We start from the raw sequence: 18,944 nt of genomic DNA, 5'->3' as shown, positions 1-18,944 counted from the left end.
TCAGCATGACAAGATGGCCTAGGGAAGACAAGGGACGCAAACCCTGACAGGCGAAAACCATGTGATTTTTTTCCCTTGATAACCTAAGCTGTTAGCCAGACAGAGTGTTCCTTCCTGCCTAGATATACAGGCTTCACGTTCTGCTTATGTTTCTCGGGGGGTGAAAGGTGCCTGAATTCCAACCCTCAGTGAGCAAGGGCTTTGGGACAGTGGGACACTAGCCTGTCTCCCTCTAAAGCTTACGGGTTCACCCTGAAGTCTTGGTGTGACAGGCTGAGGGGCCTGGATAAACCCAGAGTCTGGATGGCGGGTGGCAGGTGTGAGCAATGCTGAGGGGGGTGGGGCGTGGCTGTAACATCCAACCTCGTGACTGTCTTCAGGAGAGCACAACTTTTCTTTCATTTGGTTGCTTAGTTCATTCATTCATTAATCCTACTTTTATTGGGACTTAATACAGGCTTATCCCAAGGCTGGGTGATTTAGAATAGGAGAAAGATAAAATTCTAAGATACGGACCCAGCCAGGAGAGGAAGGTAATAACTTAGGAACAGATTGTGGGGTCGGGATCCAGGGTCCATGCAGGAAGAGGTCAGTGCAGGGATCCGACCACCAGCCGCTGAGAAAAGTCAGCATCGCCCTCACTCTGACGGGGATGCATTGAATTCCCTCATTTATCATAGGACAGTGTAGGTGTGTTCAGAAGGTCACTGACCCTCTCAGGTCTGGCCCCTCCACAGATCCATCCACACCTTGCACACTTGCCCTCTAAGCCTTTGCCTTGGCTCTTTCTCTCCCAGGACATCTTAGGCAGGGGGTTTCTCTAGCCTCCCCACCATGTCCTTCCTTGCCTCCTCGCTCTCCCCACAGTACCCAGGACGGCCCTGGGGAGAGTCAGGGAGGGCCGGCTGACTGGAGGCACACGGTGTTTGTGTGAGGGGAGATTTGCCCCCAGGAGGAGGAGGTGAGGTTTGTCTGTCCGTCTGCCGTTCAAGGGCGGATCAGCAGGGATAAAACGATGCTATCTGCGGACTGGCTCCTTCAGCTCAGGGCTCAGATCAGAATGGAGCCTGACTGGGCCGACCTAGGACCTTCTCTCCTCCTGTCCCAACCTGGCTTCCTTCCCGCTGACCTCAGGCAGGCCCTCACCCCCTTCGGCCTCAGGAACCCCAGTGCACATTGAGCACAGTAGCCTCCTCCGTCTTCCAGAGCTGCGGGCTCCCTGTGGGGTGGATGAAGAAAACCTCCGTCCTCCAGCAGCACCCCGGGACTCTCCGACACCCTCAAGGGGTCCCCCCGCCAGTCCTCCTAGGGCATCATGGAAAGCACACGAGAAGCTAGCCAGCCAAGCCCGGGTTCTAGCCCCAGCTCTGTGGCCGGTATGGGTGCGGCCCCGGGATCCCCCTGGCCTCATTGTCCTAGGTTCGGACCCGGAGAGAAGCTCAGCGACTATTCATCAACTCCAGGCATTTCCTCCAGGAGGGTCCCTCTGAGGATCCCCCATGGGGCCATTAGCTCCTTGTGTCCCCTGTGCATCTCTGGGGGTCCGGCAATGTCTGCCAGGCCTTTGCACTTGCCGACACTGGCCTGGAACACCTTGAGCAGGGGCTCTGCTCGCTCCTCAGGCATCAGCTATAATACCCTCTGCTCCACGAATCTTCGGCACTAACATCAACTCCTTGTTTCCCTTCCTGTCTCATCCCCCTGGGTCACCGGCTTCTACCACCCTTACCACCCCAGGAATGACCTGGCTCTGTGATTGTCAATTTGTGGCATGTCTATCTCCTGCTGTAGGCTCTAGGAGGACCCCAACAGCCTAGTACAATGCAGCACCTGCACAGGCCTGGCACACAGTAGGTTCTCAATAAACGTTTGTGGAAGAAACAGATGAGTGCCAACTACGTGTCCAGACTGGTGGGAGGTGCTGAATGCAGGGAAGGGGGGGCAGTGTGAGCCCTGACACCGGCTAAGGTGACCGCATCCTCCCCTTCCCAGCGCCCACCCTCGTGCAACACCCAGGCTCCCCAGCCACTCTCCTCCTCTGTGTTATTGACATTGGAACAGACTGAAGCATCACGTGATCTTTCGGGGCTCCTGTTCTTTGGGCTGCTAGATAATTATCTGGGCCTTATTAAACCCTTAATTACCCAAACAGCTAATCAGGTTCCTGAATATAAGGACTTTCTCGTCCCAGGGTTGGGAGGCAGAGGTCTGTCATCTGCAGGCTATCCCTGGGCTCAGCAAGGTAAGGACAGGCCCCATCCGTGGAACTCTCCCCAGATGGTGTCATCTCCAGCTCTGTCATTTTACAGATGAGAAGAGGCCCAGAGAGAAGGGACTTGCCTGAGATCACAGCAAGTGGGTGGAAGGTCAGGGCTTGGATCAATGTCCCGACCCCTGCCTGGTTCCCCCCACCCACAGGAAGCCACTGAAATCTTCAGATGCTGTAGGACTTAGGCAAGATGGAGACAGAAGATCCAAGGGGCCTCTTTGGGCTCTGAGACTGAGGGAAGACCGTGGAGATCCTGCTTTGCAGGAGCTCAGAGCTGAGTTGGGGCAACAGGGGCAGAGAGAGGGAGGAAGGGACTTCCGTTGGAAGAAAACATGTGAGCAAAGGATGGGGTGGGGACAGCTGGAGACACTCATCTTCAGTAGGATGGATTAAAACAGTCAAGTTCAAGCTGTGATCTTTGAGACTGGCGGTGTTTGTCTCCTCCTCCTGGTGGAGGAGACAAAGGCTGAAATTAGGACTTGAGGATGAGCAGGCTGTGGATTGGGGTGGGGAAGGGCATTCTAAGAAGGAAGAACAGCCTAGGCAAAGGACAAGCAAAGCCAGAAACAAAACCTTAGCATTGACTGTCCCAGAAACACTCACACAACCCTGTTACCCCAAGCTGCTTATCCCCCAAGTAGCCTTTTCATTTTTTTAAAAAGTTTTTATTGACTTATTTGAGAGGGAGAGAGCATACACGACAGAGAGCACAAGTGGAAGGGAAGGAGAGAGGGAGAGGGAAAGGCAGATGCCCCATCAAGCAGAGAGCCTGATGCGGGACTCTGTGTGAAACTCAATCCCAGGACCCTAGGATCATAACTTGAGCTGAAGGCAGATGCTTAACCCCCTGAGCCACCCAGGCGTTCCTTACCAGAGTGGCCTTAATACCTGGCAATAGTGCTGGCCTGGGCATGGGAGACTGAGTTGGGCTGTATTGGGGCTGGGAGATGGGACTGGGGCTGGAGGAGACCTTCACCAAGCCCCTTCCTGCTAGGTCACCCTGACATTGAACTTCACAGTAACTCTGGGGATTTTCAAAGAGGCTTGGCCTTGGGCATGCAGGTACCCCACACATGCCCGTGGCTTATGAGTGTGTGTGTGTACAGAGGTCGAGGAAACACTAAGACTGATTTTGTTTAAGCCCAGAGAGAGCTTTAAAAATTGAATGAGAGACTATGGTGAGTACTGTGAAGTGTGTAAACCTGGTAATTCACAGACCTGTACCCCTGGGGGCTAATAATACATTATATGTTAATAAAAAATTAAAAAAATTAAAAAAAATTGAATGAGAGAGAAAGGGATCACATTTTCATTTAGCAAATGTTGATTGTAGGCTGAATGGTCTTCCTGGCCTTATTAAAGCTGGCTGCTTCTCATCCTTCGGTCTCAGTCTCAATATCTCCTTCTCAGCAGGGGGGTCTTCCCTGACCCCCCCCAGCCCTCATGCCCTGAGTGAGCATACACACGCACATGTACACGCAGATGCACGCACATGCACACGCACACACACGCACGCACACCCCCCCCCCAACGTGTATGCACGCACACTATCCCATTCTATTGCTTCTCTTTAAGATTCAGGAGGAGTAGGACTATCTCTGCCATGTGTACCTTGTGGCCTGGTCTCCCTGGCACATAATAGACACTCAGTAAATGTGGGGTGAATGAATGAACACAGGTACGGGCTCTGGCCGGGGAGGCGGCTCCAGTAGGCGCCCAGCTCTGTGGGTCCATGGAGCCCCCAGTGGTAGAGCCTGATGTTAGCAGGAGTCCAGCTGGAACTCCCCCTCTCTGGGTGACTCAGGCCAGGCCCCCACGGTCCCTCCTTAAATCTGCTCGTCCACAGCTCAAACCTGAAATAATCACTTGCCCTCTGCTTGGGAGAATTTCAGGTCTTGGAAAGTAAGAGGGTGGGATTTCTGGGGGTCCGGGACTGAGGTGAAGCTTTTCTGGAAACCTTGAAGGGCCCGGGGAGGTCCTTATTCAGTTCTTTACTCACTGCCTATCAGACCTGTGTGCGTGCCTCAGTTTCCTTTCTGGTGTGGTAATATCTCAAGGGACCTTAAGGAGCTGTGAGTTGAGATTTCTGGAAGTGAGATTGAGCCAAAGGAAGTGGGGGATGCCATTGGCTGTAGTATCAGGACTCGGGGAGCAGAGGGTTCCCCCATTCCCATACTATGGTGGGAGTTCCCAGTCCCCTCTGCGGCCCCAGCATTGTCTGGCACTGAGCTACCCTTGAATTTATGAAAAACAGCAACTGAACCCCCCCACCAACCCCATCGTGCAGGCTGGTCAGAATACATCATGCCCACAGATGGGGAAACTGAGACTTAGAAAAGGGAAGTGACCTTCCTGGGGTGCCCCTGAGGCTCTGTTTAGTCTGGACACTTTTTGATCCCTCTGGAAGTCAGCAATGAGGTTTGTGGAACTGGATGGAGTTCAAAGGCTCCTGGACCCCCAAGACCATCCAGGGGGTCTGTTCTCTTTTGGAGCATGGGAGGCCCCCAGGGAAACTGGGGCCTGGAGGCCTGCACCCAACTGCGGACCCATGGCACAGGTGGAGCCATGATGCGGATCCTTTTTCTGGCCCTCTGCGGCCTGCTGACCCACACCCGAGCGGACCCCGGGGCATGGCTGCGGCTGGGCATGGACATCATGAACCGCGGTGAGCTGGCGGGCCGGGCGCGGGGCTGGGGGCAGGTGGGGCGTGGTGACCACTCCTGTTTGCACGGCCTTGAGCATCCCATGATCCTCAATATAAAAGTTAACGGCAATGATATTATTCCTCCATTTGGCTGAGGAGGAAACTGAGACCCAGAGAAAATGGGGTGACTTGTCCAGGGTCCCTCCACAAGTTGGAGGCAGAGCTGGAAACCCTGCTTCCCCAGAGCCTCTCCAGGCCCTGACAGTAGGCCTGGGGCCATAAGAGGATTGTGGGGAAGACAGACTGGAGCCAAACTCCAGCTCTGCCAACAATTTGCTGTGTGACCTCAGGCAAGGTGTTACTGCTCTGTTAGGGTCTGCTCATCCATAAATGTAAAATGTAAAGAAATGTGAAATAGGTGACTCTCCTGGGGGGCCTTTAGTAAAAGTTACTTGCCACCTCCTGGCTCCACGACGTCAGGGGAAATGAAGTCACGTGCTGCTGCACAGAGCCGAGGACAATTCCTCCAGCTCTGTCTTCGTCCCCTTTCTGGGAATCAGTCTCTGACAGTGTTTCTGGCATGGTGCCATTCAGGGCTGGGATCCCCAGCGGGGAACCAGCAGCATCTGCATCTTTAACAAGCTCTCAGATGCTCCCTCATCACATAGCTTTGAGGGTGGCTGGGCCACAGGATAAAGTCAATACTCTAGCTTGGAGTTTGGACCTCCATAATATGCCCCCTGCAGACTGCTTCCTCCCTGTCATGTCCGGCCCCTCCCTCTAGCCTTGCCGAATTTCTCTCTTAACTCTCTATGCTGCCTTCTTCCTCGCTTCTCCACTTACGCATTTTTCATGGACTAGCCTTCTTTACGTCTCTGCCTCCTAGTGAAAATTCCTATCCCTCCTTCAAGAACCAGCCGATGGGGCACCTCCTCTTGGGAGCCTTCCCTAACTCTTCTCCTCCTGGACCAAGCCCTCCTGCAGTTCCTCCAGCTGTCTGCATACTATGGCTCTTGCCACTTGTTACTGTCATTGCTGGTGACTGTCTGCTGCATGAGGCTGGAGGAGGACAGGGGCCACGTGTGGCTCTTCTCTGAGTCCCCTGATCACCCAGCCCAGGGTGGGGCACAGGGACTGTGGGCACAGAGTCGTGCCACTTGTGAGTGGCCTATGCCTGGGATGTCTGAGAGGTTGGCTCCAGACAGGAAAGCAGCGGGGAGCCCCGCTAAGCATCTCTCTGTGACACCCACCCCACCCTGTCCCATCCAGAGGTGCAGAGCGCCATGGATGAGAGCCACATCCTGGAACAGATGGCAGCTGAGGCAAGCAAGAAGCCTATCAAGGGCATCACCAAGTGAGCAGGGGATGGGCTTCGGGGGTGGCAGGGCAGAGGGTGGTGGGGAATGCTGTGTCCAGGACCTGAGAGGGCAGAAGGGAGAGGAGCCTGCCTGGGATGTGCTGGGGAGGATGGACTCTGAGCACTCTGCACTGAGCAGGAAATAGACTGTGACCAATTAGCAGCGTCGGCCGAGAGCTCGGGCCAGCAATGGTGGTGATAGAGGGTGTTAGATGAGCCATATCTGTTATCCTGGATCTCGACTGGTGGTTCTCAACCATGGGGGATTTTGCCTCCAAGGGACATTGGGCAATGTCGGGAAACAGCGATGCTGCTAAACATCCTACAAGACACAGGACAGCCCCCACAACAAAGAATTATTCTGCCCAAAATGCCAACAATGACACCACTGGCAAACCTCCCCATCTTGCCAATGGGGAAGCTGAAGCCCCCAAAGAGGAAGGGTACGGCCCAAGGTCACACAGCCAAGTGTCCTGATTCACACATGGCAAGTACTGTGTACAAACAGTTTCCAGCCTTTGCATCTCACGATGGCCCCATGACGCAGGCTTATCCCTTTGACAGGACGGGGGGATTTACCCAAGAGTTCCCGACAAGGTGGTGGAGGAACGGGTTCAGGGCCTGGGTTTCAACTGTCGGGTTCTCATTGTTGTGGATGTCTGACCCCTCCCAGTGTGAAAGTGAAGGATGTGCAGCTGCCTGTCATCACCTTGAACTTCATCCCTGGAGTGGGTATCTTCCAGTGTGTGTCCACCGGCATGACCATCACTGGCAAGAGGTGAGGATGGCAGAGGAGGGGAGGGGGAGAGGAGAATGCCCTTGACTTACTCTTCTGTGTACATTTATTGAGTACCTACTGTGGACCCCCTGGGCGCTGTGCTCTGAGATGGGCATATCTGGTTCCTGCGTTGGGTGGGAACGAGACCTGAGCCCAGATGATCACAGACTGAGCGCTTAGCCTAGGACAGAGGAAGCACTGGCAGTGTGAGGGCAATCAAAAAAGGCTTCGGGGAGATAATGATAGCTGAGGAGAGTTTTAAAGGTTGTGTAGGAATTCCCCAAAGCAAGAGGGAAGAGGAAGGCTGGTTTTGTGACCTTGGGCAGGTCCCATCCTCTTTTCTGTCCTGTGGGGGTGGTGCCTCTTACCCTTTCCCCCTCCCAGAGCTGCTGAGACTAAGAGCAAAGATGAGACAGGGATAGTGGCCACAGTGGCATAGCTGTCCATGATGCCTGCTTGCCCACCCCTCCAGCTTCATGGGTGGGAACATGGAGATCATCGTGGCTCTGAACATCACAGCCACCGACCGGCTTCTGCAGGATGAGGAAACGGGCCTCCCCGTGTTTAAGAGCGAGGGCTGTGAGATCATCCTGGTCAGCGTGAAGACCAACATGCCTAGCAAGTGAGGGACTCCGTGGCTGGGGAGGTGGGTGGGGTCCACGTTGCCGCCCCTGCCCAGTGTCCCGCTCCCTGAGTCACTCCCTTTGTCGTGTCCCTGTATGTCTCCTGTGCCTAACTGCCTACCGTCTATGCCCTGTCCCCATCCTCTGTGTCCAGCATGCTGCCTAAGGTTGTCAACAAGTTCCTGGACAGCACACTACACAAAGTTCTTCCAAGCCTGGTGAGTGCCCGAAGCAAGCCTCCACCTGCACCCACATCCAGGGCAGTGCTCGGACCAGCGCTGGCAAGCACCTTTTCTCTCGAGTGCCACTCTGACTGACTGAGGAGGACTCTGAGGCTATGGCTGCCTCAGGGGGAGAAAGTGCTTTGATCATCTAGTGATGTCTGCCACAAGCACAGAAGGAGGAATGCTTACCATTTGCTGGGGAACCAGTCCTTGCTTATTCTGCAGACTGTGGTCCGGAGCTTAGGACTCCAGGCCAGGCTCTGCCACTGACTTTCTGTGTGACTTGGCGCCTCGGTTTCCCCTCCAGTCCCTGTTCCTCCAGGACTCTTGGGTCTCTCCATGGAGTCCCATTCAGCTGTGAGGAATGAGGTCCTCCATGCCGGGGCCCCCTCAGCCTAGCGCCTTCTCTGCTTCCAGATGTGTCCAGCCATCGACGCCGTCCTGGTATACGTGAACAGGAAGTGGGCCAGCCTGAATGGTGAGTGGCCCAGCCATGCCTCGCTCCCACATGGGGACATCAGGATGGCTGGATTTAGCAGCCTTCATTCTGCATTCAAGCACCTGCTCCAAGACCAGCCTTGGGACGGAAGAGGTCTAAGATCTCGGTGCCTGTCCATCCCCCGACTGTCCAGATGGGAAACCTGAGGGCCTGATGGACTCTGGGATTTTTGTCTCAGCCTTCCATCCAATGTTCTATCCATGACCCCCGAGACTCCAAGCACAGCAGTCATGGTGGGCTCTTCCACAAAACTCGCACCCTGAATAGTAATCCTCTAGTGATGATACCTGACTCTTTCCTCTGCCCCTGGGTATCTATGGCATCTGCTATCTCAGTGTTCGTGGGGTTCCTTAGTGGGGTGAGAGGAAAACCCAATGGCTGGGAATGAAGAAAACTGGCCCATGTGCTCAGCAGCATGGCCTGGGACACTTTACTCCTCTGAGCCTCAGTCTACGCATCTGTAAAACAGGGCCAAGAATCCTGATCACGCCAGTCTGTTGTGGGAACTGAGCCACAACAGCCCTCAGGAAACTCTCGAGTTCCGTGGCCGTAGAGTGATGCAAGGGAGTGGGATATCCAGGCCAGCCACCACTGGCTCCATTCTACAGATGAAATTACTGAGACCCAGAGATGCTAAGCAGCTTGCCTTGGGTCACACAGAGGGCCAAGGTTCCTGGTACCCGGGCCAGCTCAGGTAGCAGCTGGCTGATGCCAGCATCTATGACCTGCCTCTAGTTGGACCCTCTCTGAATAGACCCCCTCTTGCACAGCCCCCATGCCCGTGGGCCAGATGGGCACGATCAAATATGTCCTGACATCCATGCCGACCACCACGGCCAGCTACGTCCAAGTAGACTTCAGCGTAAGTGCCAGGGGACCACCCGGGGCCTGGGATCTCACCAGCCTGCTTCTGCTGGGGAGGTGGCTGGACTGGGCTGCGGAGGGTGGGAGGGTTCTTCCGGCCCTGGCAGCCCAAGCCTATGAGGAGAGTGTTCCCTGACACAGAAGCTTTCTCCCTCTTTCTGCTCTCAACATGAATCCTGAGTCCTGAGCTGACTCCCAGAACTGCTGACCCCACACTCACACCTTCTGAAGGCTGTCTGCTTCTTGCAAAGAGTGGCTCACCCAGTTGTACTGATGGAAACACTGGGGCCAGGAGGTGGGAGAGACAGGACTTGGGTCTCACTGGGACTTGGTGGCAGAGGTGGGTCCTCAGCCAGGTCTCCAGAACTCCAGGTGACTAGGTGAGACACCTCTTCCAGGATTGGGAAGAAAAACCCCGCAACATCATCTTCTTGTGAAGCCTTCCTCTGGTGCGGTTCTCCTAGGCCCTTCGTTGTTTGCCACTCACTTCCTTCTGAGTATAAGCAGAAAGCACGTCTACATCAATGAGAGCTCCAACCCAGTCAGATTAACTGGGGTTACTTAAGCAATCCCATGAGTGACCACCTGTGGCTTAGTGACTGATTCCCTTATCCTCACAGACCTCAGTTTACCCATCTGTACCCTGGGAGGATAGCCTGCTCTTGGCCCTACCATCTAGTGACTTGCTGACTTGAGGGATGGCTTGAGTGCCACTTAGTTTGGAGGACAGAGTCTTTTTTTTTTTTTAAGATTTATTTATTTGACAGATCACAAGTAGGCAGAGAGGCAGGCAGAGAGAGAGAGAGAGAGGAAGGGAAGCAGGCTCCCCGCTGAGCAGAGAGCCTGATGTAGGGCTCTATCCCAGGACCTTGGGATCAGGACTGGAGCCGAAGGCAGAGGCTTTAACCCACTGAGCCACCCAGGCGCACCAAGGAGGACAGAGTCTTGTCCCCAGCCACAGTCCTTCATGGCCAAGGCCGAGCATCTCTCTCCTCGCTGTCCCACAGCCTACGGTGCAACAGCAAGAGGGCAACACCATCCAATCTGCCAATGCTGGGGAGGCTTTCGAGTTCCCTGAAGGCTATGCTGAAGGCTCCTCACAGCTGCTGCTCTCGGCCACCTTCCTCACCGCAGAGCTGGCTCTTCTGCAGAAGTCGTTCGATGTGAATGTCCATGATACTAAGGTGAGCTGCCCCAGAATGACAGTCCCTGCTTGGTGTGTCTGTTCTGAGAATTATCCTGGGGCTGGGGAAAGCACCAAGACTGGAGTTGCCAGGACTGATTTGGGTCTCTATCTCAGAATGCCCCTGCACCGACCATCTCTCTGTCCACGTAACCACCATCTACGCATCCGTCCGTCCAACTGTCCATGCAACCAAGTGTTTATAGATCAACCTACAAGTCTCATGCTCTGGCCATCCATCCACATTTTCTTATCCAGTCATCAGCCCCTTGTCCATCCATCTCACCGTCATGTATTCATGCCCTAGACTCTATCCATCCAGCTGCCATCCAACCACAGGGTCTGATACTACCAAAGAAGTGAGTCTATACATCTGTCCTTCACCATCCAAACACCCATCTACCTACCCAACTCTCCATTATCCAGCATTCTACTCATCTGGCCATTCATCCTTCTTTCCATCCATCACCGCTGATCTGTCAATTCATGGTCCCAGCCATATACCCTCCATCCATCCACCTTCTCATCCATCTTCCCACCTATCAGTCTATTCCTTATCCACTCTACCTTCCATTTATCAGACCACCTCACATCTTCTTACCTACCCAGCCTCCCATCCATCATTCCTTTCATCCCTCCACCCACCCCATCCACCTGCCCATTTATTATTCATTCTCTTGCATAAGTGCTCATCCATCCATCCACGAATCCATTCAGCACTCATTTGTTGATCCATTTCCCCATTCATCTATGCACCCACAAGTCCGTCCACCCACCCTCCTCTCATGCATCACATCCATCCATTCTCCCGTCTGTCTGCCAGTTTTTCATCCAACATTTTCTCAGCATCTGACCTTATGCTCAGAGCCATGGACATTGGGTCATGTAAGCCACAATCTGGGCTACCCGGGAGCTCCTTATCTACTTAATCACAGAGTGATAATATGCTGGAGGGAACCACAGAGAGCTTACCTTATAGACTCGGAGATGTCTGTTCAGAAGGACAGGGGAAGACTTCAGTAATCTTAACCTTGATTTATTTTGTAGATTGGTCAACTGCCCCCACAAACCACGAAGACCCTGGCTGGCTTCATCCCCAAAGTGAGTGCCCTGACTGCCCATGATCACCATGTCTCCCTGCCCTGTTCTCCAGTTGAAGGGACAAGGGATTTGGGAGGCAGACTTTCAAGGTCACATTTCCCTTGTCTGATATAGAATCATCCTGACTTCTCCATAAAGTATTCTTTGGGTCTAGCATAGAAACAGCTCAGGTTTTGTGGGTTATACTTTCTATGTCTAATAAGAAAGAGCCAGACTGCTTGTTTTGTTTCTTTTATTTCCCAGTAGACACATCCTAGCCCTTTCATGTCATGTTTCCTGTATCCAGGGTACTAATCACCTACTTCATGATGGACTCCTGGTTTCAGCTGAAGCCACCCATCTGAGGGTGGGCCCTGAGGGGAGTGTCCTGGTTTCTGTAGGTAGCTAAGGCTTATCCCAAGCCGAAGCCCTTGGTGACCCAGATCAGGATAAACAAGCCCCCCAAGATCACCATGGAGACAGGCAATAGCCTGCTGCACCTCCATGGCACCCTGGAGATGTTTGCTGTTCGGCGGCGGGGCAAGGCTCCTGTATCCCTCTTTCTCCTGGAAAATGTGAGTACAATCTCTTTCCCATTTAAGCCCCACCTTATGGATATTCAAGGCTGCAGTGTAGGATTTTAGTTGATAGCCAAGTAATGTATTGAAATATCCTTAATTAATCCCAATTATGTGATCCTAACCTCCTGGGAGCTGTCACCTGGTATCTGATCCTTGGCTCTGCCACTGAAGCTTTGAATGGACAGAAAGATCAACAAACCGAGAGTCAATAGTTGGGTCCTTCCTTTCTCTCTCCTCCCTCCATGCCTATCTTCTTCCCCCCTTCTCTACCTCCTTTCCTTCCTCCAACATTCATTAGCATATACAAGGCCTGAAAAGGGCTCACCTAGGGAAATACAGGAGCCTAGAAAGATCTTAAATCTAGTTGAGGAAATCACAGAGGACTTCCCAGAGGAGGTGATGCCTGCGCTATGTTTTCAAGGTTGAGCAGGAGCTGGCCACAGAAAGGGTTAATGCTGGTGATAGAAGGCACCCCACATAGATATAACAGGATGTGCAAAGGCTGGAGAATAACGTGGTGTGTGCAAGGACCTACAAGGTGCCAGATATATACTTTTAATTTTATTTAATTATTTGAGAGACAGACAGAGATAATGAGAAGAGAGCATGGGTAAGGAGGAGAGGGAGAAGCAGGCTCCCACTGAGCAGGGAACCCGACATGGGGCTCGATCTCAGAATCCTGGGATCATGACCTGAGCCAAAGGCAGATGCCCAACTGAGCTACTCAAGTGCCCCAGTGCCAGATATTTTTAAGAGTCTAGTCCTGGGGCAGGTACAGAGATGCCGAGGAATCTGGGCTGGGGGCAGGGGGAGACTACTAGATTCAGTTCCTGAAGGTGGGATGGGCAGAGAGGAAGACCCCTGCTTTGCCATGGCAATGATGCAGGGAAGGTAGTGGAGCCCCTGGGTTTTACCAGCCCTTATGGGGCACCCACTGCCTTCTCCCTGCTTTTGTCCCCTTCTGCCACCTGCCAGCACTTCAACCTGAAAATCCAGTACTCAGTTCATGAGAACCGTCTGCAGATGGTCACCTCTCTGAACAGGTAAGATTCTGCTGCCCGTGCTGGTGTCCTTGTTCCCCTGCATGGGCATTACCACAAGAGCTTGGTTTTTCTGCTCCAGGGTCTCCCTCTGATCCATCCAGCATGACCCACACTGCCGGGCTGCTCTGGTCACCATCTCTCTTCTATAATCCTCAATAGCTCCCCATTATTTGCATGATCTTCTCCTAAATCTTAGCCTGGCACTCAAGGCCCCGCTCAAATTCTCCCACCACTGCTTCTGCTCTTCTAGGCTCTTGCACAGTGAGTCTGATCATGGGTCCATGTCCCCTTTTCCATTAATAAGCTTTTGCCCATGTCATCCAAATGCCACCTGCCACCTGGCACCCACCATAAATGCCACCTCCTCCTGAAAGCCTGTCCTTCTACTACTAATAGCTAACATTAATAGAGCTCTGTCTCTATGTGAAGCACTGGCTCCATAGGTTATATTCATTATCCTACTTCAAAACCGTAGTCTTCCTCATTACTTTTTACATTTGTCTTAATCTTGGATCTGACTTGTATCAGGCCAGGATTCTTTCGGTGCCAGAGACAATTCCAACTTAACTGGCTTAAGCCCAAAAGAGAATCTTTGGGCTCACATAATTGAAAATTCTAGGGGTAGATCTTAATTTCTTACTTTCAGGCATGGCTGGATCTTAGGTACACAAAGTCCTCAGGATCTCCCTCCTCCTTTGATCTTCACTGTCCACTCTGTTGGCTAAGTGACCCCAACACCAAGAGAGGCCTCTTGTCCAATGGGGGCTCAGTTCCAAGTCCAAGGCTGCTTCTCATTGGTTTAGCATGGATCACCTCACCAGTCGGAAACTAGCCACTGACGCCAGAGATGGAATGTTCTGATTGGTCAGGTCCAGGTCGTGCTCACCCTGGGACTCTGTATGCCTTGGAATGAGAGTGGAAAATGGGAGGTCTGCTATTGAATAGAGAATAGAACTTGGGAAGACAAAATCAGATGACCGTCACGGGTGCCATCGTGTATTAGTGCTTGTTGGAGGCTGTGCAGGGAGGGGGGGGTCACATGAAAGGTCTTAATCCGATGCCCTGCAGGGATGTGGGACTGATTCATTGGGCAGCAAACCCTTGCATGCCTAGCCTTGGGCAGGAGCATAGACATGGCTGGGAGTCCCAGAGGGAAGAGTCAGGACCCATGAGAAGAAGGAGTGGTTTGAGCTGTAGGAAACAAAATAGGCTGTAATGAAAGGAGAGGAGTGCTCCGTCATAGGTAGTATCCAAGTAGGGACTTACGAGCACCTGATCTGAAGGCTGTATAGGGACTTCTGCATCAGGGAGGGTCTGTGGGTGTTGGAGATCCCCTTTATCCGTGGCCAGGAGCAGTAGCTCTGACTGTCCTGCCCACTCCTTGTCCCCTGCCCCCGCAACCCCATGCAGATTACTGAGCCTGTCACGGGAGTCCTCGTCGATTGGTGCTTTCAATGTAAGTATCTCAAGTGCTTCTTTTGGTCTGATTTGAGGGCAAGACTGTGCTTGTTCTCCCTTGGCACTGCAGGGATGGCCCCTGAAATGGAGGCAGAGGGAATAGAGCAGCTCACGCTGGGGCTTGGGACAGCTGGCTTGCTGTGTGACCTTGGGAAATTCACTTAGCCTCTCTGAGTCCCTCTCCTTTTCTGAATAGAATCTAGACATCTCCGCGGATTGATTTTAATTGCACTGTTGTGCAGAGCAGCAGACTGGGCTGGGTTGGTTGGCCCAGCTGTCATTTTTATTAGTCTCTGTAGCCTGGTCCTAGGACAGAACCTGACAAGTAGGCTCCAATAATAATAATAACAACAACAATAGCACTTCCTAAACACTTACTCTGTGCTCTGTGCTCTACCCAAACTCATTGAATCCCTGGGCATAGGCACTATTATATTCCATTTTCACAGATGGGGAAACTGAGGTACAGAGAGGTAGTAAATGAATGACTGATCAAAACACTGAGTTTTCTGTAGGAGCAACATGGGACCCACAGGTCACCCTCCGTGTCCTCAATTCCTCCGTGCCTGCACCATGACCCAAGGCCCATAAAATCACTCAACAGGGACAAACTGTATGCATTAGCATACAGTCAAACAGGGTCCTTCCAGTTTTGATGATTGGTAAACAATTTGATGTCTCTAATATGCATTCCTGTGGCCCCCAGACCCGGTTGAAGTGAGGGCTGCAAAAATCTGTTGAACTGAGTTGAATCAAATGATGGGATGTGGGTGTTCTCTCTTTCTCTCTTACCCCCAGGAGAAGAAGTTGACTGGCTTCATTACTGATTATCTCCGAGAAGCGTACGTCCCAGTAGTCAATGGTGAGGGCTCCAGGGGGCTTTGATTTTACTGGTGTCAAGAAACACTGTAAGGAGGGGATGCCACCTTGGTGGCCTCAAATCCCCTTCACTGGCCCCAGATAAGGGAGGCTAAGAGGGAGTGGATCGTCACTGCCGGGTCTTTGAAGTTAATGGAGTCTGAATGTCACCTGTCAGGGGACAAAGGCCCCTCCCACAGTTTGGGACCCTCGGCTCTGGACCCCACACCATGAGTCAGATCTTGCCCCAGACCTGGGATGTGAGTACGTGGTGACCAGACTTACATTCTCTACGCCATGCTGGCTGGCAGAGATCATGAACCCGTCCCTGTGCTATTTCCCCGCTACTCTGCTCACAGTGGCCAAGGAGTGGCTTTAAGGAGTAATCAATCGACTGCAGAGTCATCAGCTCAAATGACTTCCACTGTGTTTCTCAGATGTGCTCCAAGTTGGGTTCCCACTTCCAGACCTTCTGGACATGGATTACAACCTGGCAGAGCTGAGCATAGTAGAGGTGAGGAAAGGAGCTAAGAAAAGCCGGGTCAGTCAGTACTTTTGGCCAGTGAATGATGAGCAAAAGCCTGCTTCTGTCAGCCTGGAGGGAGGAGGCCTGAGGAGGGCAGCGGCCATCAGTACAATCCTGCTGCTTTCCTGAACAAGAATCTCCTCCTCAGACCTAGGGCTCCCTTTGGCCAGGGGCTCCCCAGAAGGAAACTTGAGTCCTGCTACTTCCCTTCTCTAGTACCTCTGGCAAATGACTTCACCTTTTTCTGTGGCTTAAAATAGGGTTGATAATATGGGTGTATCTACCTCAGAGAACTATTGAGATAATTCACCTAAAGGCATACAGTAAGTGCTTAATAAATATTAACTTTACACTGCATGCCAAGTATTTAATAGCAAGCATAAATGTATGTGTTTCTCATTTGACCTCTCCACTCTGGGAGGTAGGGATGCTGACCCCACTTGATCGTTGAAAAAACGGACACTTAGAGATGCAAAGGGCCACAGGAAGATCTAGCGTATCCTCTGCTCCTACACAACACCCTGGCTTCCATTTCCTGGCCACCAGCCTGAGCCATCCTGTGTGATGGTTCCCTGGCCCCACCTGGCCCTTTGCTTCCTTTCAGAATGCCCTGGTGCTGAACTTGAAGCTGAACTGACCAGAGCAGGATTCGCCTGTTGGTTGCCCCCATGGACCCGCCCAGCTGCGCCCCCTGGAGGAGCCCCCGAGTGGAGCCGGTGGGCCAGGGCCCCTTACTGCGAGTGGCCACCCTCTTTGACAAGGAGTGAGTGGGGCCGGCCTGGGCTGGGCCTTGGCAATAAACAGGAGAAAGCTCCTCACGAACATCTGATGGTTTGATCTCTTTATTTGTAGTAAAGTGAAGCCTGCCTCTTCTTCCGCTTCAGTGGGTTTTGGAGTGTAAGACTGGCTTGGAGTCTACAGGAACACTGGTCACAGCCTTCGGGGGCGGACGTGGGCATACATGGAGCGCCTGCTGAATGCCATGCTCCAGATTTTACTTGAACTATCTCATTTCATCCACCCAATAACCCATGCAACCATGGCTATCCCCATTTTACAGATGGGGAAGTTGAGGCACAGGGCCAACTCCCTTCATGACGTCACACATCTTAGCAAATGGCAAAGCCCTTCTCGGCCCATCTCAGCTGCTTGCCCCAGATCTTGTGTTGAGGATGGCCCCACCCACAGGGAGCCTGCAGAAGCTCTCCCATGTCAGCCTCTGCAACCCTCATAACACCCGACGGACACGAGAACTGTACCCATTTCACAGATGAGGAGAATGAGGCTCAGAGAAGTTGAACAACTGGCCCCAGGCACCTGGCAAGTCAGGAGACAGGGCTGGGATTGGAAACTGGGCTCTTGGGCCAGTCTCCCTGGATTCAAATCCTGACTTTGTCTTCTTGCCATATGCCCTGGGCAAGTCATTTTACCTCTCTGTTTTCTCACCTATAAAATGGGAATGATAGCAGTACCAACTTCTGCAGTGTTTTCCTGAACTTTAAGTCAATCAAATGATGAAAAGTCCTCATGAGCACGGTGCCTGGCACACAGTAAGTGCTCAATAAGTGTCAGCCACAAATGAGTTTTTGAGGCGGGGAGAGATGTGAACAGGTGTGTCAGGTTGGCATTGGTGGGTGGGGGGATGCTAAGTGTATAAGGCCAAGGGCCAACTTGTGTGTTTGTGAGCTCATGCCAGTCAATAAACAGCCTGTGGGTCAGGGCGGTCTGGCACGTGTGTGCGGACGGGAGGGTCCACTGTAGTGGTTTGAATGGGGTAGGAGCTCTGGTGTCCATCCTTGTCTGGGTGTCCGTGTGTTCCCGTGTACAGAGTCTGTGCGGGGGCATTTCTGTGTCTCACAGACAACACTCGCATGAGGATCGGCTCCCAGGATTTGCCGTATCTGCCCCGTCACCTCTTCCAAGATTGGCACAGCTACTGTTCTCTACATGGACTCCGTCTACAAGTAAATGCTGTACACGTTCAATTTACACAAGGGTGTATGTCAAGTATATTTCAATTAAAAATAAATATAAAATAGAAAGTATATGTATGTTTATACATAACAAAGTGAACAACGCACTTTAAAACAAGTCTGCTCTATATGGACCTTAAAAATCGGTGTCATTTGTTAGAATGTAAAAACAAAAAAGAAATCCATGACTTTGGGAAAAAAAAATGTACATCAAGGGTGATCAGTTGGTGCTCTAGCCCCGAAAATTCCTGGGTTGGTAGCCATGGAGCTGTGTGTCTGGGCCTCAGTGCGTTGTCTGTTAGGCTTTCTTTGTCTCCCAAGGGGTGAGTCTTTGTACGTGGGGGGTCTGGGTGGGTCTGTGAGGGTGGGGGGCTCCATGTCTGTGGGTGGCATGGTGTGGCCAGAGGTCGGGTTAGGAGGCCAGCACTCCCAGAGCCTATGGGGCCCTGGCAGGTTCGCCCTGGCCCAGCCTGGCCTGGACCAACGCCACAGAGGAGGGACGGCCCTCCCTTGCCACGGTCCGGATGCCAGGGCTGTCTCCTCATCTCCCGTCCCAGGCCTAATCCCATTACCCATCATTTCCCCAAAGCCGGGACAATGGCAGCATTGAGGCAGGCCTGGCAGATCCAGAGGTCTGGGTGACCCAGCGCTGGCTGATACCCTACCCTGGGCATGCCAGAGACGCCCCTCCACTCCCCCAGACTGCCCTTGGATGTTCCAACAGTACATACACGGCCCCCTGAAGCCTTGCCGTCACCTTCCCCAGGCCAGTGCTCTGATGGAGAAATCAAGGCACATATCTGTGAGAGTCAGGAGGTCTGGGCTCCCCCCATATGACTGGGGACATACTCTGTGGCCTTGGACAAGCCACAGCTCCTCTCTGGACTTCAGTCTTCTTCCCATCTGGGAAATGAGATGGTCGGATGCTGTGACCTTAATCTGATTTCAACATTCTTTGAGCGGCTAGTTACCCCGGATTTACCC

At 52.7% G+C, this 18,944-nt stretch overlaps 1 protein-coding gene across 1 annotated transcript; it reads left to right on the top strand.

The window, feature by feature from the left end:
* The first annotated feature begins 4,834 nt into the window (after window positions 1-4,834).
* Window positions 4,835-16,655, top strand: BPIFB6 (BPI fold containing family B member 6). The gene is made up of 15 exons (XM_032859363.1): window positions 4,835-4,931; window positions 6,183-6,267; window positions 6,944-7,048; window positions 7,521-7,670; window positions 7,826-7,889; window positions 8,313-8,373; window positions 9,165-9,256; window positions 10,266-10,442; window positions 11,489-11,542; window positions 11,923-12,096; window positions 13,078-13,145; window positions 14,556-14,601; window positions 15,402-15,465; window positions 15,899-15,975; window positions 16,592-16,655. Exons 1-15 carry the CDS (start codon window positions 4,835-4,837, stop codon window positions 16,622-16,624), a joined length of 1,347 nt encoding a protein of 448 aa, XP_032715254.1. The 3' UTR covers window positions 16,625-16,655.
* Window positions 16,656-18,944: the final 2,289 nt, after the last annotated feature.

This window comes from Lontra canadensis, unplaced genomic scaffold (genome assembly GCF_010015895.1).
Source record: "Lontra canadensis isolate GAN:19392208 unplaced genomic scaffold, GSC_riverotter_1.0 scaffold16, whole genome shotgun sequence".
Lineage (NCBI taxonomy): Eukaryota > Metazoa > Chordata > Mammalia > Carnivora > Mustelidae > Lontra > Lontra canadensis.
This window is presented reverse-complemented; position numbering and strand designations above follow the sequence as displayed.